This window comes from Phascolarctos cinereus, unplaced genomic scaffold (genome assembly GCF_003287225.1).
Source record: "Phascolarctos cinereus isolate Bilbo 61053 unplaced genomic scaffold, phaCin_HiC Scaffold_4;HRSCAF=312, whole genome shotgun sequence".
NCBI lineage: Eukaryota > Metazoa > Chordata > Mammalia > Diprotodontia > Phascolarctidae > Phascolarctos > Phascolarctos cinereus.
The window spans coordinates 491,156,529-491,183,186 of record NW_027555847.1 but is presented as its reverse complement, the minus strand read 5'-3'; the positions used below and the strand labels follow the sequence as shown (position 1 = coordinate 491,183,186).

Sequence of the window (26,658 nt, the reverse complement as noted above, 5' to 3'; positions counted from 1 at the left end):
TCCTTTAAAACCTAAAGGAGATTAGCATTTGGGATGTTATGTTCAGTTCTGAAAACTACTGCTTTATTTGAATTTTAATAGGGACACAGACCCATTGGAGTATGTGTTAAAAGGGTAAATAAACCAAGAAGGGTTTGGAAGCCATGTTCCCTGAGAACAGTGGAAAAAATACAGATTATCAGGTGGGGAAAATACAAGCACAAGAAACACATGCTTTACCTATTTGAGGGAGCTGGTATGTGGATGCAGGAGCAAGATATTACAGAAGAGAAGTCAGCGGAAGCTACAGAGGCAAATTCTGGCCTGACTCAAGCAAGTACTTCCTAATAGTTACAGCTGTCCATAAATGAAATAGGCTCCCTCACAAAGTAGTGAGCTTCTCTTCACTTATGTATTCAGGTACAGTCTGATGACTACATCTTAAGCACGCGGGGAAGAACATTCCTATAAACCGGGCTTAGTACAACTGAGGTTATACTAGGGGACCTTTAAGGCTTCAGAACTTTATAAATCTGTGGTTATTACCGATAGTAACTATAAAGGAAAGAAATGAGGGTACACATGTTATCTAAGTCTTGGGTGCCTCCCAGAACCTAACATAGTCCTTTACACAAAACAGGCATTTACTAAATGCTTGCTGAATGAATGAAAAAAAAAAGGCATTGGTTTGAGATCATCTATGCTTTCCTACTGCCTTTACTGTTCCAACCTCTATTAGTTACTTCCACTGAGTATCCAGTTAACCCTTTTCAATCATAGGGTATATCATTTCCTTTTACAGGAGGAGAGTATAATCCTTAATAATTTAACACTGAGTTTCTCAAAGATGAATTATGTTTTTCTCTCTTCTTGGGATACTGGCTCAGCCCTAAAATGCCACATTTCAAAAGTTGGTTCAAAAGATCATCCTTTACATAATTTTACTCCCAAATTCCTTTCAGAACATTTTGCCTCTTGATTCTTCATTCCCTTTTAAGTTCACAGACCAGATGACTGGAAGAACCATGTTGAATGGTGCTTACTAGGGATACCTCTCAGCGCCAACACTTACATGTTGTGCAGCCCGGAAGAATAGTAGGACAGGGTGGGGCTGGGAGAACGTGTCTGTTGCCTGACTGGTTTAGCTGATCGAGGAGGAATGGACGGACTTGTAGACGAAGGTTTTGCACTTCTGGGTGGAACAGGTGGTGCATTCAACAGTCGGCATTCTTCCCTGACCTAGAAAAAGAGAATAAATACTCCAGGTTAGCAACAGAACTGGACAACACCTCTAGGTGCTGGTGTGAGACTGTTGTGTTAACTCTTTCCTCTTAAAAATAATGGAATAAGAAAGGGAGGGAACCAGGGAAGGCCTGGCACTCACAACTGTTAGCTAATACATTCTGCTAAAGATAGTTATCAGGTACCTGTCAAATGCATTCAAGGACAGACTGGTTTTGATAGAAGTGGTTTAATGAGTACTGGTAATTGTCCAAATACTGCAGGCAAAATGTTTAAGTAACTTTTAAATAACTTTGGATGAAAAGCTAGCAAAAAGTGAAAGATTACAAAGAGAAAAGGATATAAGGCTAACATGACATTTATACAAGATTAGCTGAAGCTCTCATACTGTTACTGTATTCATTCCCTGGTGCCAACTCCCTTGAAATGATTCAGATTTTAGAAAAGAATATACATCTTCTTGATCCTAGGCTAAACTCTGGTTTTGAGATGCAACACTAAGATAGCCCTCTGCATCAAAAAATGGGCTTTCTTGCAAATGCCAGGCCGTAAGCATTCATAACCCCTCCCTGATCTTCATGTGAGACTGGCTGACACGTGAAGTGGGCCTGGGTTCCAGCTGCCATCTTCACACTGCTCATCCACACAGTGCTCTCCTAGAAGTCAATTTTTTAGGTCAAGAATACTTTAACTGTAATTGTCTCATTCAGACAGCAGGGGGAGGTTTATGCCTGGTTCTGTTCCTGTACTCTAACTCCAGAGACACAGGAGTACACAATCCACAGCACAGTTAATAGATAAATAAATGAAAAAGGAATACAGGGGGTAATATCATGGAATTGCCAAGCCTGCCTGCAGAGCAGCCCCATCCTTCTGCTAAAGCAGCTCCCAGGTGTTCACCCGTAGGAGAATGAAAATTATTTCAAATGTTAATATTTAAAGCTCTACCTTCGCAGTGAAAAAGGTAAGGCTGGAAAGGTAAGTCAAGATTCTCAAAGCCACAGATATTCTCCCCCTCAGCAGCTCATCAGGGACTTTCTCTTCTGCTGTTCCACCAATTCCACCACTACCAACCCCTCTTTTTTTTGTTTGTTTGCTTCGGTTATAAGTGCCCCTTATGAAGAAGTCACTGGACTGGGAATCAGGAGGAACTGGGGTTCCTGTCTAACTTTGTCACTTACTTGTACAACCTCAGAGGCAAGTCTCTGAGCTCTCTCATCTGTCAAATAAAAAAGGCCTGAAATAATTGCTCTCTAAGGCCTATTGTACGGTTTTAAAATTCTGTGATGACTGAGTCGAGGTGCCTGCCTTGGGGTCTTAGAATCAATCAATATCAATCAACAAGGCAGGTAGGACCTCAGTTGTGAAGGGCTTTAAACATCATATTAAAGAACAGTAAAGAGCTTTAGAAGCTAAAAAGAGGCCTTTGCCTTTACATTTAATCCTAGAACTAAAAAGGGAACCACTGGAGCTCACTGAGCAGGGGAGTGATATGGTCAGACCTCAGCTTTTAAAAAGTCACTTTGGCAGCAGTGTGGAAGATAAATCGGAGAGAGAACCGTGAGGCAGGCAGACTGATTGGGGCGGGATTCTTGGACTGAAAAAAGTAGGAAGAATTTTTCACACAAAGGCCTCCATGGTAAATCAGAGTCTGACTTTCAGCCCACTTTGGGGTTCTGATTGTTTTGTTCCCCCCCCCCCCTTTTCAAGTAACTCTGAATTACCAGGAAGCCTACATAACAGGCAAGTCATCTTTCCCCTAATTTACTTAATGGTCTTATCTATTCTGAGATAGCCAGCCAGACACACCAATTTTAGAGTCACAGGTTCTAGGAATCAACCTTAGAGGTTACCCACTCCAACTTCCTCATTTTACAGATAAGGAAATAGAGGTACAAAGGGACTCCACCCTCCACCAGTGGACTATTAATAGTTAGTCACTTTTCAGACTGGAGGAGAGGGTAGGGGAGGGGGAATACATTATGAAAAATGTATCTGCTTATTCAAGGAAGCTCTGAAATTGGGCATTAACTCTAAAATAGGATTTATTTCCAAAGGGAGGCTAAATTTTAAGGAACTTTACAAGGAACGTTTCAGCCAACATAAGTCACAGCAAGTAGGCTATTTTGTTGTGCTAATACAGAAGAGGGCAGCTAGGTGGCACAGGGATAGAGTGCCTGGCCTGGAGACAAGAAGAACAGAGTTCAAATGTGACCTCAGACACCAGTTGTGTGATGCTGGGTAAGTCTCTCAACCCTATTTGTCTCAGTTTCCTCAGAAGGAAATGGCAACCCTACTTGAATATCTTTGCCAAGAACACCCCAAGTGGGTTCAGAAAAGACCGAACAACAACAGAAGTATAGAAAAAGTTGCTACAGTCACTTCCTTCAAGCTGTCCTTCTCACCAATGTCAGTGACTTTGAAAAAGACTTAGGGTTTGATTTGTCTACCTCCTTCTCTTGGATGGCCAAGCATGCCCTTCTTTGGGTAGAAGGGCTACTGGAAACCTGTGGAGGGGATTACTGCACAGTTTGCTGGGTGAGTAAGGAGCAAGGGAGGACAAAGAAGAGACATCCTCTACCTGTCCTCCCCTGTGCCAATGGGTACTTCTAGTCACTGTATTGCAGAATGAGCCAAAGGTCACAGCCTCAAATCCCAGTTTAACTTCTCTGAGTTTTTGTCTCTTTTTGAATTCTCAGAGATTAACACAGTGCCCAGCACATAGTAGGTGCTTTTACCCAATCCATAAAACAAAGGGACCAGACCAAATTACTTTTGAAATCTCTTTTAGCCTAAATCTAGCACCCTATCTATGATAGTACAATTGGGATCCCCTAAATAACCTGAGTCATAAAGCAAATCACATTCATATTCTCTTCAATTACAGGAAATGCCCATAAGGAAAAAATGCAGTTAAAAGGAACATTAAAATGTATCTGAGAGCTCCTTTACCGTGGTATCCATTTTCCCTGCCTCATTATAACAGCAAAGGTTAAAATGCATAAGGCAAGGACCTAGAGGTATGTTTATGATTGGAAATAATTTTGCACTGCTAAGTATAAAACAAGCAATCATTTCTGATTGGGGAGAGAATGCTGCCATCCCAAGCCAGATCTCAGGAGGCCCTCATTTAATATGGTATGGAAATGTGCATGGTCTAGTTAGAAAGGAGGGTGGTCCTGTTACTAGCTCAGCTAGCTGGCATCTAAATAGTGCTTTAAAATTTGTAAAGGGCTTTACAAATATCATCTTGTTTTAGCCTCACGACGACCTTGGGAGGTAGGTGCTATTATTATCCCCATTTTACAGATGAGAACACTGAGGTAGACAGAAGTGAAATGACTGCCCAGGATCACACAGTTACTAAGTTTCTGAGGAGGGATTTGAACTCAGGTCTTCCGGACTCCAGGTCCAGCTGGCTATCTATCCATCTTTCTTACCTAGCTGTTGACTCAGAGAGATAAGAAAGAGCCCCTGGTATCTTTGCTTCTCCTGCTTCCAAGCAGTGTCATTAATCGGGACACAAAAGGCAATTCCAGGGAGGTTAATTTACCTGCCCCCAGATTCCTCTCCAAGTTTTCCTATTCAATGTAATTTTCCCTAGCATTACAATTTTGGCGCATTGTTTAACTCAGATATGTAGCTTTCACTATGTCACTCCTTTGTTCTAAGACCTTTAGTAGCTCACTGCTGATCACAGGCTACAGTACAAACTCCTTTTTCTATTTTACACTCACATTCCTCTATAATTTGAACTTTTCCATCCTTAATGCCCACTATCATCCACTGTATCCACCTACTAAGCAAGGGTCCGGGGATGGGGGTGAGGGTGAGGATGGGGTTGGGAGGGGATGTTTCACACCACTTTATTGTGGCCAAGGGGCTTCTATAACTTAATAAAATCATACACTATGCCAGGCAGGGTTATCTAAGATGGACAGGGGTGGAGAGTTCTGACTGAAGGTGATCCACTGGAGAAGAAAATGGCAAACCCCTCCAGGATCTTTGCCAAGAACACCCCATGGACAGCACTAAAATGATCAAAGAGATGACACTGGAAGATGAGTCCCTCAGGTCAGAAGGTGTCCAATACACTATTGGGGAAGAGTGGAGGACAACTACAAGTACTCCAGTATGAATGAAGCGGCTGAGCCAAAGACAAAAGGAAGCTCAGCTGTGGATGCATCTGATGATGAAATAAAGTCCAAAACTGTAAAGATCAGTATTATGTAGGGACCCGGACTGTAAGATCTACGAACCAAGATAAGCTGGAAGCAGTCAAATAGGAGATGGAAAGATTACATTGACATCTGGGTGTCGGTGTATTTAAATGGATGGCAATGGCTGAATTTAGTTCAGATGATCACTACATATACTACTGTGGGCAAGAAGAAATGTCATAACCCCTGTAGTCAATAAAAGGGTGAGAAAAGCAGTACTGGGGTATAATTTTGAAAATGACTAAATGATATGTTTGAATCCAAGGCAAACCATTCAAAATCGCAATAATATAAGTCTATACTTTAACCACTGAGGCCAAAGAGTCCAAAGTTGATCACTTCTATGAAGACCCACAAAATCTTTCTAAAAATAACACAAAAAAAGATGTCACATTCATCATAGGGGATTGGAATGCTAAAGTAGGAAATCAAAAGATAATTGGAATAACAGGCAAGTTTGGCCTTGGAGTACAAAATGAAGCAGGGCAGAGACTAACAGAGTTTGGTCAAGATAACATGCTGGTCATAGCAAATACTTTTTTCCAACAACGTAAAAGGAGACTCGACACATGGATATCACCAGATGGTCAATATAAAAATCAGATTGATTATATACATTGCAGCCAAAGATGGAAAAGCTCAAACTTGAAATAAGTCAGTTAAAACAAGACCTGGAGCCAATTGTGGTCCTGAGCTTATTGCAAAATTCAGGCTTAAATTGAAGAAAGTGGGGAAAACCATCAGACTACATACATATAACCTAAATAACATCCCTTACGAATATGAAATGAAAGTGATGAACAGATTTAAAGAATTTAATCTTCTAGAGTGCCTGAAGAACTACGGAAAGAGGTTTACAATACTGTATAGGAGGCAGCACCAAAAAAAAAAAGAGCAAGAAAGCACAATGGCTGTCTGATGAGGCTTTACAAAAGGCTGAGGAAAGAAGGAAAAGCCAAGGTAAAAGAGAAAGGGAAAGATATACCCAACTGAATACAGAATTCCAGAGAATAGCAAGGAGAACTAAGAAGGAGAAATGCAAAGAAGTAGCAGAAAACAAAATGGGAAAGACAAGAAATCTTTTCAAGAAAATCAGAGTTATCAAGGGAATGTTTCATACAAAAATGGGCATGATAAAAGACATAAATGGTAGGGACTTAACAGAAAAGAAGAGGTGACAAAAATACATAAAAGAACTATACAAGAAAGATCTTAACACCACCAATAACTACAGCGGTGTAGTTACTGATCTAGAGCCAGACATCCTGGAGAATGAGGTGAAGTGGGCCTTAGGAAGCATTACTAACAATATGGAATACTGGAATAATGGAAGTGACAGAATTTCAGCTGAGCTATTTAAAATCCTAAAACATAATGCTGTTAAAGTGTTGCACTCAATATGCCAGCAAATTTGGAAAACTCAACAGTGTCCACTGAATTGATAAAGACCAGTTTATGTCCCAACCCGAAAGAAGGAAAATGCCAAAGAATGTTCAAATTACTGAACAACTGTGCTCATATCACATGCTAGCAAGGTTATGCTTAAGATTCTGCTAGCTAGGCTTCAGTAACATGTGAACCAAGAATTACCAGAAGAACAGGCTGGTTTTCAAAGAGGCAGAGGAGCTAAAGATCAAATTGCCAATGTCATTTGCTGGATTATGGAGAAAGCAAGGGAGTTTCAGGGGGAAAAAAATCTACTTCTTCTTCACTGCCTATACAAAAGTCTTTGAATGTGTAGATCACAACAAAATATGTCAAACTCTCAAAGAGATGGGAGTATCAGATCATCTTATTTGACTCTTGAGAAACCTGTTTGTGGGCCAAGAAGCAACTATAGAACAACGTGGAACAATTAAGATTGGAAAAGGAGTACAACAAGACTGTACATTGTAACCTTATCTATTTAACTTACATGCAGAGTACCTCATGCAAAATTCCAGGCTGGATGAATCAAAAGCTGGAATTAAGGTCGCTGGGAGAAACAGCAACAATCTCAGATATGTAGATGATACCACTCTGAAGGCAAAAAGTGTAGAGGAATTAAGAAGCCTCTTGATAAGAGTGAAAGAGGAGAGGATAAAAGCTGGCTTAAAGCTTAACATTAAACAAACAAAAAAAATGTAAGAAGAAACGGAAGCAACATCAGATTTTCTATTCGTGGGCTCAAAGATCACCACAGATGGGAACCACACACATGAAATAAAAAGACATTTGTTCCTTGGAAGGAAAGCTATGTAAATCTGGACAGCATACTAAAAAGAAGAGACATCATCTTGCTGACAAAGTTTCATAGAGTCAAAGCTATGGTTTTTAGAGTAGTAATGTATGGTTGTAAGAGTTAAACTATACAGAAAACTGAACATGGCAGAACTGATGTTTTCAGATTGTGGTGCTGGAGAAGACTTTTGAAAATCCCTTGGACAGCAAGGAGATCAAATCAGTCCATACTTAAAAGAAATTAATTCAGGATATTCATTGGAAATTCAAATACTGAAGCTTAAATACTTTGGCTATATAATGAGAAGACGGGAAAAGACCAACTGTCCTCCTTACCACTTCTCAAATGTGCCACTCCAACTCCCAGGCTGTTTCCCATGCCTGGAATGCACTCCCTCCTTACCTCTGTCTCTCAGAATTCCTAGTTTTATCTGAGGCTCAGTTTAAGTGCCACTTTTAAGAGCCTTTTCTTAATGCTTCTGCTTCCTTTTCTAAATGGTGTGTGTGTGTGTGTGTGTGTGTGTGTGTGTGAGAATGAATGAAAAGGCTGTTTATTTCTGTAGGCTAGACTGTAAATTCCCTGAAGGCATGGGCTGTTTTTGCTTTTATCTTCACATAGCCAGTGGAGCTTAATAAATGTTTACAGATTAAATGATTGACCACAGGTTTTCAGCTGGAACTTCAAAGCTACAGGCAGCAATCCAGTGATCTCAACCACAGATTAGTTATGTTTTATGTACTTTTGAGCATATGTTCTAGGCATTCAGTTACTGGATGAAAAGTCGTTTTCTAGCCTACTTCTGGAGAAGAATTAGCCTCATTTTCACTTTAATCATTCAATCAACAAGCAATTTTTAAGTGCCTCCTATGTGCCATACACTGTGCTGGTGCTGGAGATATGGAGACAAAAATCAAACTGTCCCTGCCCCAAGAAGCTTACATTTTCTTCTTTGCTTAGCATCTACATGGTGAGCTCACAATAAAAACAGTGATACAATACTTGGAAGAGTACCCCTGACAGACAGATAACCTGAATTTGTATTCTGAAATTGAGGACAAAGTACACAAAGGATTTCCTAAGCTCATCTTTTTTTTTTTTTTTGGCATTGCTGTAGACTCTAGACAAGTGTTTACATGTACATGCATAATTTTATGATTTGAGGGCAAACACTGGACAGATCCTCAGAATATATTCTAATTTGATCACCTATGAGTAAATTGAACAAAAAACTACATTTCTGATGATCTGCAAAGGTTCCATTTCCTCCATACAGATGCTTGCTCATGATTACAACCCAGGAAAAGGCACAAAGGAAAAGTGGGAATGAAAACACTGACCATGTGGAGTGAGAAGGGTTTAAATTTTGCAATGAGCCCTCCTTTTCTTGGAACTTCTGAATTTTTCTGCTGTGGAAAGAAATGACACCCTCACAGACTGTCCTTCACTTCCTGGATTAAAGAAACAGTTTAAGAAAGGTAAACACAGCACTTACTATGAAACAGTCTTTGCTGAACAGGCTTCAAACTTCCTTTCTGGGGAAAAAAGCGTTTCAATTTCATAACTGTGTTTGCTCAATGCTGTTTTTAATGGAGTCACTAACCACAAAAATGAGCCAAACCGGCAGAAATGTTAAAAAGCCCTTGTTACACATGTAAGTTCCTGAATGCAGACGCAGCTAATAAAGTATGCGTACTGTGCACATTCATGATTCACTTGTTATGCTTTGTAGTTAGACGAAGGGCTGTTGATAAGACTTACATACTGAATACAAAAACATGGCTAAACTTTTTCAGAGCAAAACTAGGAAATTCTGTAAGAAGCACCTTATAGCTACTTACATTAAAACACCTGGAAGGGGTATTTGAGCAGCTACGTGGCGCAGCGGATAGACTGCTGGGTATGGGGTCAGGAAAATCTTGAGTTCAAATGTGACCTCAGACGCTTACTACCTATGTGACCCTAGGCAAGTCACTTAACCCTATTTGCTTCAGTTTCCTCATCTGTAAAGTGACTAGGAGAAGGAAATGGCAAATCACGATCTAGTATCTTTGCCAAGAAAACCCCAAATGGGATCATGAAGAATTAGACATGGCTGAAAAACTGAACAAAAAACAGATATTTGCTAAAAAGGGCAAAATTTCTTGGCATGAATTTTAGATTACTACTACCTGGGGAGACCACTTATGATGGGATCACAGACACAGAACTGGAAGAGGCTTCAGAGATTGTCTAGTGCAACACTCTCATCTTTCAAAGGATCCGCATGCAGTCTTTCCAGATCCTTCCTCCCAAGCTACCTTGTACTTAACTACTTTGGATTTATTTGTGTTTATTCTCTTTATATTTATTCTGCATGTACTTTTATATGTTCTTGTCATCTTCCCTGTAAGAATGTAAGCTTCTTGTTATTTTTTAAAAATTTTTATTTATTTTTAGAACGTAAGCTTTTTCAAAGTATGTAACATTTCATTCATTGAATTTACATCTCTGGTACCTGGATATAAGGAAACTGAGGGCTACCCTCACAAGGGCAGCAAGTGTCAGACTAGGGATCTGACCTCACTTCTGACTCCAAAACCATTTTCTTTCCTTGTACTACACTGCCTTCTACCTTCTCCCCCAAAAGAAATAAAAAGACCATTTTGTTTTGAAATGTGGATTACCTCTAAATATTGAAAAGTATCATTTAGTATCTATGCTGATAGTTATTTATTTGTTCTATCTACATCAGATTATGCCTCCTCTGCGGAACAATAATAAGAGAACATATATTTAGTGTTTTGTAAACCTTAACATGCTATACAAATGCTAGTTATTATTATAATTGTTGTTAATTATCTAATAGTCTTATAATTGTGTTTCACTAAACTTCCTCACTTTGCTCTCAAAGTTCTCTGGCTCTGGATCTTAGGTCCCTGATTCCATTCTCCTCTCCTCCCTGCTATCCACCCCCCAACCCCCACCCCCATAACAAAATCATTAGAGCCTTAAGAAATCCTATTTATAAAAGGGGCTTTTATACAAAAAGTTCACAACCCCGTCAAGTAGCCATAAGTGGATGTTTTCAGTCACAGAAAAAAAATTAAAGGTTCAGAGCAATGATATAGCAATAAAATGAACTTCTATTAATTGGCAAAGAACAGATAAGAATCGAAGAGTCAAAAATCTTGTGACTTCTCAGACACATTTAATTTTTATTTTTCCAGTTTTATACATTAAAGACAAGGACCTAACACAGACCTGGCTCTGAAATGGACTCCAATATTCCAAGCCTCCGGCAAGAGAGGCAAGTGGGAGGGAGCAGGCAGTCACCAATTGGGAAACATGAACATCAGCTGGTTCTGAAAAGAAGTAGTTGTTTAAACTCTAGGCAGGCAGGGACAAGGATATTGCCATAGTGTCAACAGGGAGAATATGCCATTAAAAATGGGGGGAGGGGAGAACCACCAGAGATATGCAAGAAAGAATTCTATTGCTAGAATTCTGAAAAATCATAAGATTTTCTGAAAAAAAGCCTTTACCCAATGGCAGATGCATTTACGCATGCATATATGTTTGCTGATAGTGTCTAATAGTTTAGTTCAAGAAAGAATCTACCCATAGATTAAACTCAGTATTTTAATTAACACTCTTTTCCTCAAAAGATGTTAATTAACATGAAAGACACGTAATAGTTCATCAGCATAGAGGATTTTTTTTAAAGGTGGGCAGCAAAGAATCTAGTATAAGCTTCAAAATTTTCAAACTGTCCCATTCTTTTAGTTTTCCGACCAAAAAGCATATAGAAATATATTTACATAATGGCTGTATTCTTGAAAAATTATATGCAAACCATTTTAAATGTGAATATCCTAATTATTAATATCCTAATGACTAATACTAATTAGTAGAGCCCTATGGTGATTTCTTTTGTAAATATTATTTTGTAAACCAATGCTCAACCCAAAACATGTCCTTTTGGGGTGAATATGAAGTTTTCTATGTTTAAAGGTCATCACTGCTGTCAAGTATAGAGTCCTAAAATGTATTATAATCACCACAACTTCTTTCATTCCCTTCTCTAATGATTCTCTTCCCAATCTTTCATGATTTTCTGTCCTGGGGCCCTGCTGAAGCTAGCCTCAGTGGCTTAGAGTTAGAAGAGATTCTTGTTCCCACTGACAGCTAGTAGAGGAGAGGGTACCTGAAATTCAACTTCAGGGCTTTGTCAAGGTCAAGTGCCATATTTGTTGTATGCCTTCGGGGGCAGTAAGGGCTGTGGGCAGAGGAGGGTTGCTCCAAACCCACATCCTCTCTGCGTACCCTCGGCTATAGAAACCAAGGTGCAGGTCGAGCAGTGGTCTGAAGCTGATGACACCACTCTTCACTGTAATGTTTATATATCTCTTAATAATCTAACATTTATTAAACTGTCCTGCCACTTTTATTGGGTTCCTATCTTTTTTTAAAAATTTTATTTATTTTTTTTTCCATATGCCTTTGAGTTGAAAATTTTTCTCCTTTTTCCTCCCCTCCACCCTCCCCAAGATGACGCACAATCTGATATAGGCTTTACATTTACATACCCATTAAACATATTTTCAGATTAGTGAAGTTATAAGTAAAAATTAAAACCAATAGGAGGATAGGTTCCTATCTTTTAAACTGGTCAATGACAAAGTTTTTGAGTGTTGTGTCCCTGACCTCATTTTCCTCATAAACCCTGTGGTTTTTATTGTTCAATTTTACAAAGTGGGATGCCTTTTGAGAACTTGTACATCCTTAAGTTGAGTTATAGTAGAACTGCCTGTATTTCAAATGATAGCCAAAAGCAAGAAAATTGAGATCATGAAACAGAATGAAAATGATTTATAAAATGGAAAAAGTGACCATCTGATTAGAACTGATGGAATTTTAGTGAATTTGTTTAAGAAATTGGCCAAAACTGTCACATATCTTTAATCTCTGTGACTGGGGAGGGTGAGGCTGGTGGATTTCTTGAGTCTGGAAGTTCTGAACTGCAGTGAGGCTAAAACCGATCAGACGGCTTCACTTAGTCTGGAACCAATATGGTAGAGCCCCAGGAAATGGAGGGCCACCAGGTTGCCGGGGAGTGGTCAGACCACTACAGCTTCCATGCTGACCAGCTACAGAACTGGGCCCATGAGTGGCTGCTATACTTTCAACTTGGGCAAAATAGGGAGACCCATTCTCATCCCACCCCTAAAAAGTTCAAAAAGCCAAAACACAAACCATTAGAAAAATCTACCTACAACAAACAAAGAAACCCTGATCCCAAGGCACCCTGTGCAAAATGTGCAAGTTAAAAAAAATAGCTACAGGGGCAGGTGGCGCAGTGGATAGAGCACTGGCCCTGACGTCAGGAGGACCTGAGTTCAAATCCGGCCTCAGACCAAACACTTGACACTTACTAGCTATGTGACCCTGGGCAAGACACTTAACCCCAACTGCACCCCTCCCCCCCAAAAATAGCTACAAAATAAGTTAGGCATATTATATATTATGTTAGTTCAGGCTCATCTGAACCAATTCTGGGGAAACAGTAGTTATTTCATAATTCTATCTTCACAAAAAAGGGAATAAGAGTTTGTTGCCCCCCCCAAAAAAAAACCTTTTTGGATAACTGAGGGAGAAGTTTTTTTTAAAGGAATAATTCTTTTAAAGAAGGAAATACGTGCTCTGACCATAAAAGATTATATTCTTTTAAAGATAACAGGACTTAGAAGAGATCTTCCATAATAGGTAGCTACAAAGTCACATTAAAGTAAATTCAACAGGGCCAAAAAAGATAATTCTTCTGCCAAGCACACTGTCTTTTAGGCTTCAAAAATAATTAATCTGCTTAGGATGTAGATAGAGAAATGTGTAGATAAAAAGAAACCCAGATGTTTTATCTTTGAATAGCAATGATTTCATCACACTCACGCAGAGGTCAGTGTATTTTTAAGAGAGAGGATGTTTTTACAGAAGAAGCTAATGGATACCATGCAGTATCGTATACTCAGAGCTGGAAAAGATCTTACAGACCATCTGATAGAACCTCTCTAAGATTTATACATGAGGAATTTGAAGTCCAGAGAAGTTAAGTGATTTGTTCACATCACAAAGGGAGTAAGCGGAAGAGCTGATGTCAGATCCCAACTGTTGTGACTTCAATCCAAGCACTCTTTGCACTGGACCAAGCTGCCTTCAGAGCTAATGGGAAGCGAAGGCCAGAATAACTCAAGATGTGATAGTTTTTTCTAGATATTTTTAACTTCTTCAAGTCAATTAGGGCAGCTAGATGGCATAGTGGGTAGAGTGCTGGGCCTGGAGTCAGGAATATTGCTCTTTCTTAGTTCAAACCCTGCCTCAGACACTTACTACCCATATGACCCTGGCAAGTCACTTTTTGTCTCAGTTTCCTAATCTGTAAAATGAGCTGGAGAAGGAAATGGCAAACCACTCCTGTTTCTTAGCAAGAAAAACCCCAAAAGGGGTCACAAAGAGTCAGACACAATTGAATAACAAAACAAACAAAACCAGTCAATAAAACTATTTTTTCTTGCTTGCTTGCTTTCAAATAGAAGTTAGTAAGTCACTCCTAGATCTTTTTTCGAATCTATGGAGAAATGTTTGTGGACCCTCATCTCAAGGCATCTTTTGCTGTTCTTCCCAGATTTCTAGCTCTTCTAACCCTAAGGACTTGAGCAGTAATCATCACCTTCCCAGACAGGGTCAAGACTGACTTCCTCTGAAAACTCACTACATCTATAATTATCTGGAGGAGTTGCTGCTAGACACATGGAACATCAACTCCCTAGGACTCCATTTTTACCATCCACAGCAGAAGTTTTATTTAATTCTGTGGGAGCATTTGAGTTTATGCCCCATTAAAGTTTCCCTTTGAAAACTGCAAGCTGAAGCCACATCTAAAAATTATGATGTGTTCTGGATCCCACGCACATCCTAAAAATGGAAAAATTTATTTCATGGTCACAAAACTAATAAAAAAAAATGACTGCATATAAAATGCCTAAATTTTTCTTTTTTAATTGTTAAATAAGTTAAATTACTTCAGGCTGCCCTCCCACCCCTATCCAAATCATTCTTATGTTTATAGCATGCCATAAACACTAGCCTGGCTTTGGAAAGTCTTTCTGACTCCCTAGGAAATTATCCCCTAGGATTAAGTGGCCAAAAATATTTCCTCTCCTGGGCTACAGCTTTGGTTTCAGTTTTAAATTTCATCTCAACATGAATTTTGAAAAATAAGCAAATGGGTCATAATGAGGCCTCTTAATATTTATTTTCTACTCATCCATCATCAATTATCCCCCTACCACTCTCTCTTCCTCCCTCTATCTATCCAGCCTAAATCACATGAATATTCTTCAATTCTTCCTCTTCAAGCCTCAGACGTGTAATGGAATGGTGCTTGTGTGGTATCCATCTTTCATCAGCTGTGGCTAGTGTTCTACGTGAAAAAGCATCTTTGCCTTGGAGGAAAGAGTACCCAACTTCAGGTGAACTGCTTACAGTTAGACTGAGCTCTCTCCTAAGAAGCCTATAGCAGGCTGGTGGAAAAAGGAGTTTTTCGTTCTTCCTTTATTGTCTCAGGTACTGTTCTGGGGACCCAAAAATATAACAATTAGTAATCTAACAATTATGATGTTTATATGTTAATAATCTAACAATTAGGAAGTTATGACCCGTACTTAGGGAAAGTAGCTGAAGACTAAGCGGCCAAATGGTACAGTAGCATCAGGAAGACTTAAAATCAAATTTGGCCTCAGACACCATGCATCCATCTGTCCATCTCCATCCTTTTTTCCTTTCTTCCTTCCCTCCCTTCCTCCTTTCTTTCCCTCCTTCTCTTCCAGTCTTCCTCTCTTCCTCCCTTTCTGTCTCCTTGTCAAGTCACAATGCAACTTCGGGAATAGAAGTGGCAGATACAACTATTTCCACAGTAATTTTCTCCTCCAGTTTTACTTCCTGATCATGGAAATTTCACTGAACAGGCCCTATCACTGAATTAAATGGTAACACTAATTTGCTAGGACAACCTACAAGCTTTAGTTATTCCATAGGAAGGGTACATGGAGGGATGGAGAAAGTAACATCTCAGTAAATTTAGATGAGCAACTCTTGTATACTTCCAGTCAAGGGAAGATGACCATGTCAAAAAGCTGGCCATTATTTCTGTCATTGTTGGAGCAGGTCCTACACTGAACCATATCAATTTGCAAAATATCATGTGATTCTTTCTAGTGAATATGGAAATGTGTGCCTTGTGCAAAACCCCTGATCATTAGGAGATGGAATGAGCCTTAGCCATCCTCTATTCCACTCCCCTCATTTTTTTGGATGAGGAAGATGAAGCTCTAAGTTTCTAAGTAACTTATTCAGAGTCACATGGGTGACCCTCATACATGACGTTCTATTTCCCAACTCCATGTATTTTCAGTTTGTCCTGGCTTCCTCCTTGGTTTGCTTCAGGACTCATCTCAAATGTCACTTTTTACAAAAAGGCCTTTCTTGGTCCCTCCTACTACTTGTGACTTCTCTCTGAGATGACCTCCCATTTACATCGTATGTATCTTGTAAGTATATAGTTATTTGAATGACCTCTCCTACATTACAATGTGAATTCCTATATGGTAAGGGCTGTGTTTTTTGCCTTTCCTTGTATCTTCAGTGCTAACCCAGTAGCTGGCAAACACTAAGTGCTCATTAAATGCTTGTTGACTAAGTGAAAGGGCCAGGATTCAAACTGAGGTACTGTTACTGAGTTCAGCACTCTTTCCACTAGGCTATGGGAGTACAATGGGAGAGATCTGTAAATGTCTTTAACAATAATCCCCAGCACAGCTTCTCTTTCACTCAACAAATTGAATCTTTACATGGGCAAGATACAACGAAAGTCAATCTCTCACTTGGGGAGGTATTTTGGGAAATGGTTGTGAGGAAAATTATGGTCTAAACTTTCCGCTGCCTGTGAATTTAAGTTATGTTATCAATGTTTAGACAACGGGGAAAAATAATTTTTTGGCACTCAAACCAGCAACATAACCGACCGCAAATGTACTTGTGATGCCATTATAATGCATCATATGCCATTTCAAATTCAGAAATGATTCTTGGTCCAGTTGCACCAAATTTTGACTAAAATAAATGATGTAGCAATGTGGCCTTGACTATTAAAAAATGAATTTAAGTTTTTCCTGAAAATCCTTTACCATGTTTCTCCTCTCTCCCCACCCATTGAGAACAGGAATAAATTAGAGAATAAGGGGAGGCAGAGTTAGAAGCAATGGTTTCTCCTCCCTCCTCCCTAATAAAGTGAAACTCAGCTAAAAAAATATTTACGTGACTTACAGCTTCAGATTTGGGAGGCACTGGAGGTGGAGGTAGGGCCACATCTGAAGATGTCGTCGCCGCCAGCGTCCCGCCAATGGGGAGGGAAGTGCCACATTTTGACCGGCTGGAGCTTCTGTAATTATCACATTTGGTTTTTTCACTCAGGGAACCAGTAAGGGGTTGGCTGTCTGTCTTGCCTTGGTCTAGCCACAGCTCTTCATAAGGGAGTTCTGGCTTTGATGGGAAACACAGAGATTCATCACCAACTTCAGGGAAAAGGTAATCACTCCCACTGTCACCAGAGTCCTGGTACTGTAGGGTATCGTGAGAAAATGGAGTCCATTCCCCTCCCAAATCCCTACAGCCATGGAGGTTCACTTCACTGTTACCATGTAGGTTATTTCCATACACGCAGACAGACAGCCGGTGAAAGGACTGTGTTAACTCGTCCCGGGCATAGCTGAGGGAGTTGGGGATGTGGTTGTGACTAGAACATCGACTCTTCTTAGGGCTCTTACAATCGTCATTCCAGTCTGTTTTCACGTCACGCACCGCCCGGGAATACTCATCAATGTCAAACTGTTCTTGGCAGATACCAAGCCAATGCTGGACCAGGGTTTCAGGCCAGGCCTCACCCTTCACAAGGTTTTCTGGGAGGCTGAACTTGGGGACGGTCAAGTGCAAAGGAAAATGCATGGGGAGGACTTTGTTGCCACGAAGCACACAGCAAACCACCACTGTCTTGGTCTGGATGTTCACAAACTTGTACCGGTGACCTTCACGAATAAAGTGGAGGTCATATGGGTTTCTGGGAGGAGGGCTCGGGACAATCACGTTGACGGGCAGCCTGGTTTTTTCCACAATGTTGCGGATGGTGTGTTCACCCTCTTGCATCTGAAGCTCCAGCGGGCTCCGGGTACTAAATCGGCCCTTGCACTGAAATGGAAGGCTAATGCTTTCATTGGTCCTGTGGTTCATGCAAATGAGGCATGGCATTTTGCCTTTACCCAGCTTGCCAATGGAATTGAGTTTTCCGATTTTCTTGAAGATTGTGTTGAATCGTGACTTCTCCTTGTAAGTCTTTGCATAAAGGATTTCTGCCTGCCCCATTAAAGTGAGTTCATCCCCAGTGCAAAGAGTGATGTTGTAAACTTCTGTGTCTTCATTGCATTCTCCTGCAGCAACCTACAAAAGACAAAGATCAACTTTAAAGTTTTGATGTTCTGCCCTGCTCAGAGAGAGAAAAGACTTTTCCATTAAGAAAAAGAGCAGGGGCAGCTAGGCGGCGCAGTGGATAAAGCTCAGGGCTTGGAGTCAGGAAGACCTGAGTTCAAATCTGGCCTCAGACACTTGACACTTACTAGCTATGTGACCCTGGGCAAGTCACTTAATCCCGATTGCCTCAGAAAAAAAAAAGGAGCAAAGAGAATTTTGTTACTAGCCAAAGAGGTAACATAAGTAAAATTGCTTGATATCATTACAATCATTACTAATAATAATTATGGAGCAGTTTCTTTGCCTGGCCCCTTCCTGATTAACTCAAATGATTCATGCTGATATGACGCAGATCTAGAGGTAGCTAGGTAATGCACTGGATAGAGCACTGGGCCTGGAGTCAGAAACCTGAATTCAAATTCAGCCTCAGATGCTTACTTGCTGTGTGTCCACGAGTAAGTCACTTAACCTCTGCCTCGATTTCCTCAACTGTAAAATAGGGATAATAAGAGCACTTACTTCCCAAAGCTGTTGTGAAGATCAGATGTGATGATATTTGCAGAGTGGCTAGTACATATAAAGCACTTAATAAATACTTCTATCCTTTCTTCCTAAAATAAAAATCTTTATAGTAACTGAAGTAAAGCAACAGAAGACAACAGGATTGTGATGTTTGGTGAGGGTCTTAACGGCAAAACTTGGAATACTAAGGGAATTAAGTAAAACCTGGATGACACTTTTTTTTCTTTTTGCTAACATGGGAATAAATTTGAGTAATCCACAACTCTACATGCTGTAAGAATCTAAGCTATTTCAGGGCAGGGATAATTTCATTTCTATTACTACGTACTTCTCAGTGCCTGGCAGAGTACCTGGAACGTAGCAGGCGCTTAATCAAAGCTTACTGAATGATCTAACTGATTGTGAATGAAGGGCTTGCAGCACAGATCGCAATTTATACTCTGTCTATGCTAAGTTTAGTTTTTCAGTTTTCTCTAGAAGCAAACAGTTTAAGTACTTGCAGCTTTATTTCTTAACTTTTATGTTAAAATCTTAAATCACTATACCATTCTTGAGCATACAGCGGATACTCAAAAAATGCTCGATTACTATTTCAAACATATATGGTGTCCATCAGTTGACTGTACTGTACTCTTATTTCTGCTTTAGTAGCTTAAAACTGTACCAAGACTTTTAGGACACCCAGAATGTCCAAGATAACTCTTTAAGAAAGGATAATGCTATTATCTTTATTTTATAAATGAGAAAATGGAGGTTAAATAGCCTGCCTAAGATCATAGAACATGATTATTTGTCAGGGCCTGTATTAAAACAAATGAGTCCCAACTCCCCAAGCTCACGATGATTTAAGGAATCTTAGGATTGCTACTTCTTACATTTTCCTATTGGAAAAGAGATATTCTTCATGATCCCACTCCTTGGACTATAAGTTTAATTTTTTCCAGGACTTCACATTTCATCTTTAGTATTTTATAACATGTGGGCCCTTTACTACATCTTGCTAGATTAACTTCTAGGGTACAGTAGAAAAAAGCGCTGGATGATGAGCCAAGAGACTTGGATTTTATTTCTTATTGGTCCTACCTAACCCTACCAAGGGAACACTGAACAGCTTTAGGAATATTATGTTCTTCAGTGTTTAGCTTTCCTAGTCTTAAAAGCAGGGCTAACAGTTAATATCATATCCTAATTGCAGAGGTTAAATGACTAGGATTCTTCCTTGCTTCCTTCCATAGTATTTTATTTTTTCCCCACTGCACGTAAAGACAATTTTTAACATTCATTAAAAAAAATTTTTTTTGAGTTTCAAATCTTTTGACCTCCTTTCCTAAAATGGTAAGCAATTTGATATAGGTTATATATGCACAATCATGCAAAACATATTTCCATATTAGTCATGTTGTGAAAGAAGAAACAGAACAAAAGGAAAAAAAAACACCACTAAAAAATAAAGAAAGTGAAAATAGCAGGCTCCAATCTGCACTCAAACACCATCAGTTCCTTCTCTGGATGTGGATAACGTTTTCCTAGGATGCTTTCTGAGAGAGATGGTGAGAAGAGTTAAGGCTTCTTATTGTTTTAATTATTTTCCTAATGTTAATAGACTTGACTAATGTGAAGGAAGGTTCAAGAGCCCAGTATTTGAAAGTAACTTCTTTGCTGCTATTGTAGTTCCTCTGTCTCGTTTCCTTTCTAAAATGGGCCATGAATACCATAATAATAAGAGGATCTCTAGTATGTTGTTGGATAGATCCTCTTTTAGAGGATCACATATTTAGAACTAGAACAAGCCTTAGAGGTCCAACCCCTTAATTTGACAGATGAGGACACTGACACCCAGACAAGTGAAGTGATTTGTCCAAGGTCACTAAGGTAGTATGTGGCAAAGGGAGAGTTTGAAGCCAAGTCCTGTCTCCAAAGCAGCTGGTGTTCTTTCTATTATTCTATGATCACCAATAGGGGCAACTGGGGGCACAGTGAATAGAGTGCCAGGCCTGAAATCAGGAAGACTCATATTCCTGAGTTCAAATCTAGCCTCAGACACTTACTAGCTGTGTGATCCTGGGCAAGTCACTTAACCTTGTTTGCTTCAGTTTCTTACCTGTAAAATGAACTGGACAAGGAAATGGGAAATCACTCTAGGATCTTTTGTCAAGAAAACCCCAGATGGGGTCACAAAGAGTTGGACGTGACTGAAACGACTGAACAATAACAGCATGTGGCTGGCACAGTAAATAGAGCCCTGTAGAATCAGAACTCTTCCTGAGTTCAAATCCAGCCTCAAACACTTACTAGCTGTGTGAGACCCTGGGCAAGTCACTTCATACTGTTTGCCTCCGTTTCTCATCTATAAAATGAGCTGGAGATGGAAATGGGAAATCACTCCAATATCTTTGCCAAGAAAAACCTAAATGGGGTTGTGCAGAGTCACACAGGAACAACAACAAAAATTTTAAAAATAACAAAAAGCTCATCCGCAAACAATAGCATCACCAAAGTATTAGGGCCTAATTTGCTAACCTTACACAATCTTTAAAGAAACTGACATTTGAAGGGAATGAACTTCAATATTTAAGGAAACATCTCAGCTTTGAAGTTTTGACTATCTTTTGACTTCTAACATAGGAGCTCATTATAAAATTAGCTTACTATTACCCCTAACCTTTCAGCCTGTTACACAATTATTTTAAAAGCTTTCTCCCTTTATCTGATGTCAATTAAGAAGGAAATCATCATATTTCTGAATGTAATTTTGCTTGATATGTGGGCTTAGGAAGATATCTCATTACTTCTGCCTTTCCAAAATGCCCATCTATTCTACCCAATACCTCACTCTAAACCATGATTCTGATACATTATTAGTCTTCCCTCTGCCAAGCAGGATTATATAGACTTATTGTGGACATATTATCTCACAAGCTGTACAAGCTTCTTGCTTTACAGAACTGTGCTGGCCACTTACATCATAAGAGAAGTTGTTCATGTTGGAATGATCTAGAACGTTTGGTTATAGGCTGATGAGAAAACCTCAAGACTTGAGGTGCCACTGCTTCTTCCTTATTGTAAATCTGAAGAAAGTTTGGTTATTTATCCATTTGTTTTAGGTTAAGGATGAAGTTATGAGGAGTCCAGGGATGTGAACCATATGTAGCTCTCTGCTATTCCACTCCCCAAGGTCATACAGCAAACTTCTGTCAAAAGGTAGTGACATAAAGTTCTACCTGAACTTTCTGTTAAATTTCACAGGGTCCCAAGGCTTTCTTATTTGTAAAATGAGGAAGTAGACTGAGGTCCCTTTTGGATCTAATATACTATAAATCTACCACTCTTCCATTGTGAGCACTTTTTGCTATCTTAAGCATTGATACTAAGAAGTAATGAATATATACCCTTGCCCTAATTTGCCTCTACACACCCATACATGCACCCACCCACACTCAAACCTCTCTCTCCACCAACATACACCTCCAGAGAGCCCCTTCTAGATTGGTGGTAGCTGTCAAGAAACATTAACACACCAGATGAAAGCGCACACTAGTGTCTGAAAGGTTCCCCCAGCTCATGTATCTATTTTTATATTGCAAGAAACCAGAAATAAAGGAGCTAAATACACAGCTTAAAGAAATCAAAACTACCCTTGCAAATGCTCCTATCTGGGTGTGTTCAACAAGAACTAATTTGCATGTGCGTGTGCGCATGCACACATGTTTGTCTCTAAATAATAAAAAAAAACTGTTGCTACTTCCTTGCAGAAAAGAAATAGGACCTATGTGGACAAATCTGCAATTCTGTCCTTCCCCATCTGATGTCATCATTCATGTTAGTAATTAGCTATTGCATAAATTATGAGGCTATCTCACTCACCAATTTTCTGGTCAACACTTATGAAAGATAAAGAATGCCATAAATAAATGTTCTTCCTCTGGCAGTGGGGGGCCAACAATCTGCCCAGATCTGTGAGAAGGTGATTGATTTGCTTCTGTGTTTCTTTTTGCAGCCAACAGAAAGAATGCATTCCTTCTAAGTGCTTAAGTATGTGTGCCTGGTTATCATTTTTTTTTCCCACTTTCAATGTTTCCTGAGAGGAAGTCATTCAAAATGTGTTATCTAAACAACCCTAATAGGTCTAATCCAGGAAACTATCAGGATTTTATTATCCATAATACCTATCCAGAATTTATACCCCATTGTAAAGCAACATTTTAAATAAAGAAAAATGTACGTATATTTTTATTGAGAGCTTTGGCAACCATTCTCTCTGAATATCAGCTCTACAAAGATTCAACCTGTATAAAAGAGACAGGAATTCAGACTGGGGGATTAGTATTCAGGATCATATTGCTAAGAGGAATGCACATTTTACAAGCATTAAAAACCTTCTTCATAATAGCAATTTCAAAAATTTATTTCTCTGTAAGGACTAAATATCACCATCATCACCATTTTTTCTTTTCTCTATTTTGTTTCTGGAAAGAAAGTGACCAGGTCAAAGCAGTGAAAAGGCATGATGATCGTTTAATCTGAGGCAGTAACTACTGATAACTGGGAGCTTAGCAAAGCATCTACAAAATCTTAGCGGTGGAAAATATTTAATTATATCCTGAAACACTAAATTTACTAACTTTGTAAATTTTCAAAATTGTTTCATTCATTCCTTAATGAATTATGAGAATAAATTACATGTCTTATTAAAATACATTTTTAAAGGTGGAAAGCATAATCCATAATTTATATTAGTTGTAGCAAACTCATGTAAACTTCACCTTCTAAAGCTGCTTTCAGCTGCCAAATTTCCCATTTCGTAATGTACATTGACACCTCACCTATGTGGAACTTAACTGCTTCTCTCTCTCTCTCTCTCTCTCTCTCTCTCTCTCTCTCTCTCACACACACACACACACACACACACACACACACTCACAACACACGCATGCACAGGGACACACACAGGGATACCCAAAGAACACAATGAAAGAAAAAAAGGCTTCTGGACAGCTAAAATAGCCATACACTATAGCTCATGAACTTTACTAATGGTAGAACTGTCTCTGGCACTCAGAGTCTAATATTTACTCTTATTACAGACATAATTATAACAAGCTTGGTTATCTAGTTTCCAAGTCCACAGCAGATTAGAAGGAACAAGTCAGAAGAGGCTGAAGGACCATTCAAGGCAGATACACCAACTGCTGTAAAATTCACAACAATGGAAGAGACAAAAATACTATAGAACTCAAAAATAAATTAATATGTAGTCACGGGATAAGCAGGCCCCCCACTTCAACAGGCCCCAAGTACAATGATTACATGAGAGCACATGATAATGACCAGGAATCATCACAAAAATATTAAATTAGGTTCAACATGCTCTGCTAAGGAAAGCCGGGAGGGAAGTTGTGAGATGTACTTTTGACCAAAATGGTCAAAATTAAAATATGTTTTAAAAAACTCAAAATTTCTATGCTTAAAGCTATTCAGAATGAATCATTGAGAGGTCTATCTAGTAAAATATTTTACCATGTGCTAGCACTGCTAAGTTTAACTACATGGATTTTCTTTTTTGCAAAATATGAATTTATAACATTTCAAAAAAAGAATTTATTTTAAGAATTCTGAACACCTTTCTGGAATCATTAGATACTTGCTCTGTATTAGTCAAGAGAAAAAGAAGATTCTCTCTCCTGCACATAATAGAGAAAATAGGAATATTATTGTGTTAATACTTAGGAACTAATAAACAAGAATGAACTGGACTGAAAAAAAAAGCATTGAAGATTTCTTGGGACATTATTTCATTCTACAATAAACACTGACCACGGATGACCAATTTCAGTGCAGAAAGCCTGCCACTGAAATCATCCTTGAGAAAAATGTCTTTAAGCTGGCTTTTACTTTTAAAAAATGCAGTTATGCTCAAAAAACGCAAACCAAGACAAAATGAATTTTTGACAAGGCAAACAGAAAGACATTTAGTTGGTCTGCTACCATAACATTTACACGGTGACTTTTGTGCATTTGTTTTATTAACAATTTTAGAACCTGCAATCTACTTCACTGCAAAAATGAGAGACACGCTTGACCTATCCAGGAGAGAGGCAATGTCTCTCTGATTTTAACTTCAATCCATCAAGAAGCATTTATGCAGTACCTCCCAAGTGCAGGTGTGCTAAATGCCTGGGTTATAAATCCAAAGAAGGGAACAATTCCTCTCAAAAATGATCACCTGTAGGTGAGGGTGAAAAGTACACACCCTGCCACATTTTCAAGGTCCCTCAGGTAACTGAGAACTCTAGAGATAAGAACAGTTGTGATTAAGACCTGACTTCCCTTTCAGTTGCCAGGAGTATGGGAAAGATCTCTAAATTACTTAGTTAACTGCACTAATCTCATTAGGCTTCAGGTCCGAACTAAAATTTCAGTGGGCAATACAAACTATTTAGTGTTTAGTTATCTCTCTCTCAATCTCTCTCTCTCTCTCTCTCTCAATCTCTGCTTCCAGTAAAAATCTCAAGGGCACAACTCTGTTCTACCATGAAAAGCAGCTGTTCACTAAATTTATATATTTTTTTGAAAGTCTAGCCCTGTGACTTCATCAGTCTCTCAGTCAGTGCAGGGAGCTTCATCAGCTTCTCAACAACTCAACCCGCAACGTGGCCTCTTTAGGGTTGCCTGGGGTACTGGGAAGTGAAAATAATTTGTCCAGGGTTACACACTCAGCATGTGCTAAAAATGAGTCTTGAACCCAGGTTTTCTTGACTCCAAGGCCACTTCACAATGATGCCCCTAAATAATCATTTTCTAAAAATCAATTGTTTGAAGAGCCTTACTTTGGAATGTGTTACCTAATGGACCACTTCTTGCTTACACCGATGATAATGATAATGACAACAAGCACTTATACAATGCTTTCAGGTTTGAAAAGCACTTTACAAATATCATCTCATTTATTCCTTCCTATAAGGTAGGTGCTGTTTTCCAGATGAGGAAATTAAAATTGAGAGGTTAAGTGACTTGCCTAGATCCACGCAGCTAATAAGTGCTTGAGGCAGGATTTCAACTCAAATGTCCCTGACTCCAAGTTGAGAACTCACAACTGGTAAAATTATTTTCACTCCTTGGATGATCTTCGCTCATCTTTCAAAAGGGTAGAGTAGTAGAAGACGTGAAACGTGCACATCTCACAAGCAATTCTAGTTGCCAAGCCCTGACTCAATCTATATTACAGTTTAAGGAGTGAATAGGAAGTAAGGATTGGTGATCCAATCATTTGCCAAGTGTTGCCATTTCAACCTCCTATCATCTCTTCTATCTAAGTTCTGTTATACTAACACAGCTACCACATTAGTTAAGGCTTTCATCACTTGTTACTGAAACAACTTCCTTGCTGGGCTCTCTGCCTCCTCTCTCAACATTCCAGACCATCCTACACATTACTGCCCAAGTAATTTTCCTTAAGCACAGATCTGTGTTACTCAATCAACTCCAGGGGCTTTCAATTGCTTCTAGAATAAAATGCACTTTTCTGTGCAGCTTTTAAAGCCCTACATACCCTGACCCCAACTCATCTTTACAGTCACATTGGAAATTACTCCTCCTGAACTTTACAATTCGGCCAAACTGGCTTCTGCATTCCTCACAAAGGACTCTCTTGTCCATGTCTTTGTAGTAGCCAAAGCCTGTGTTTGACTCTTAAAGCTCTTCATGACTTGGCTCCTTCCTACCTTTTCAGGCTTACTTACACCTTACTTTCCTCCATATACTGTGAGATTTGGTGACACCAGACTCCTTGCTGTTCCTTGATAATGACATTCAATGTTTTACAAGATTGCACAGGTACAACCTATATTAAATTGCTTACCGACCCAGAGAGGGAGGAGGGGAAAGAAGGGATAGAAATTGGAACTTAAAACAAAATTGAAT

General features: G+C 39.2%; 1 protein-coding gene across 2 annotated transcripts in view; it reads right to left on the bottom strand.

Annotated features, from left to right (window-relative positions):
- GAREM1 (GRB2 associated regulator of MAPK1 subtype 1) overlaps positions 1-26,658 on the bottom strand; it is a 211,104-nt gene that overhangs the window by 6,386 nt on the left and 178,060 nt on the right. For both annotated transcript variants that reach the window (XM_020992562.2, XM_078153444.1), the window contains 2 exons: positions 17,020-18,186; positions 1,052-1,218 (listed from right to left, as the gene is read on the bottom strand). In XM_020992562.2, coding sequence (XP_020848221.1) covers positions 1,052-1,218; positions 17,020-18,186 — 1,334 coding nt within the window. The remainder of the gene's footprint in view (positions 1-1,051; positions 1,219-17,019; positions 18,187-26,658) is intronic.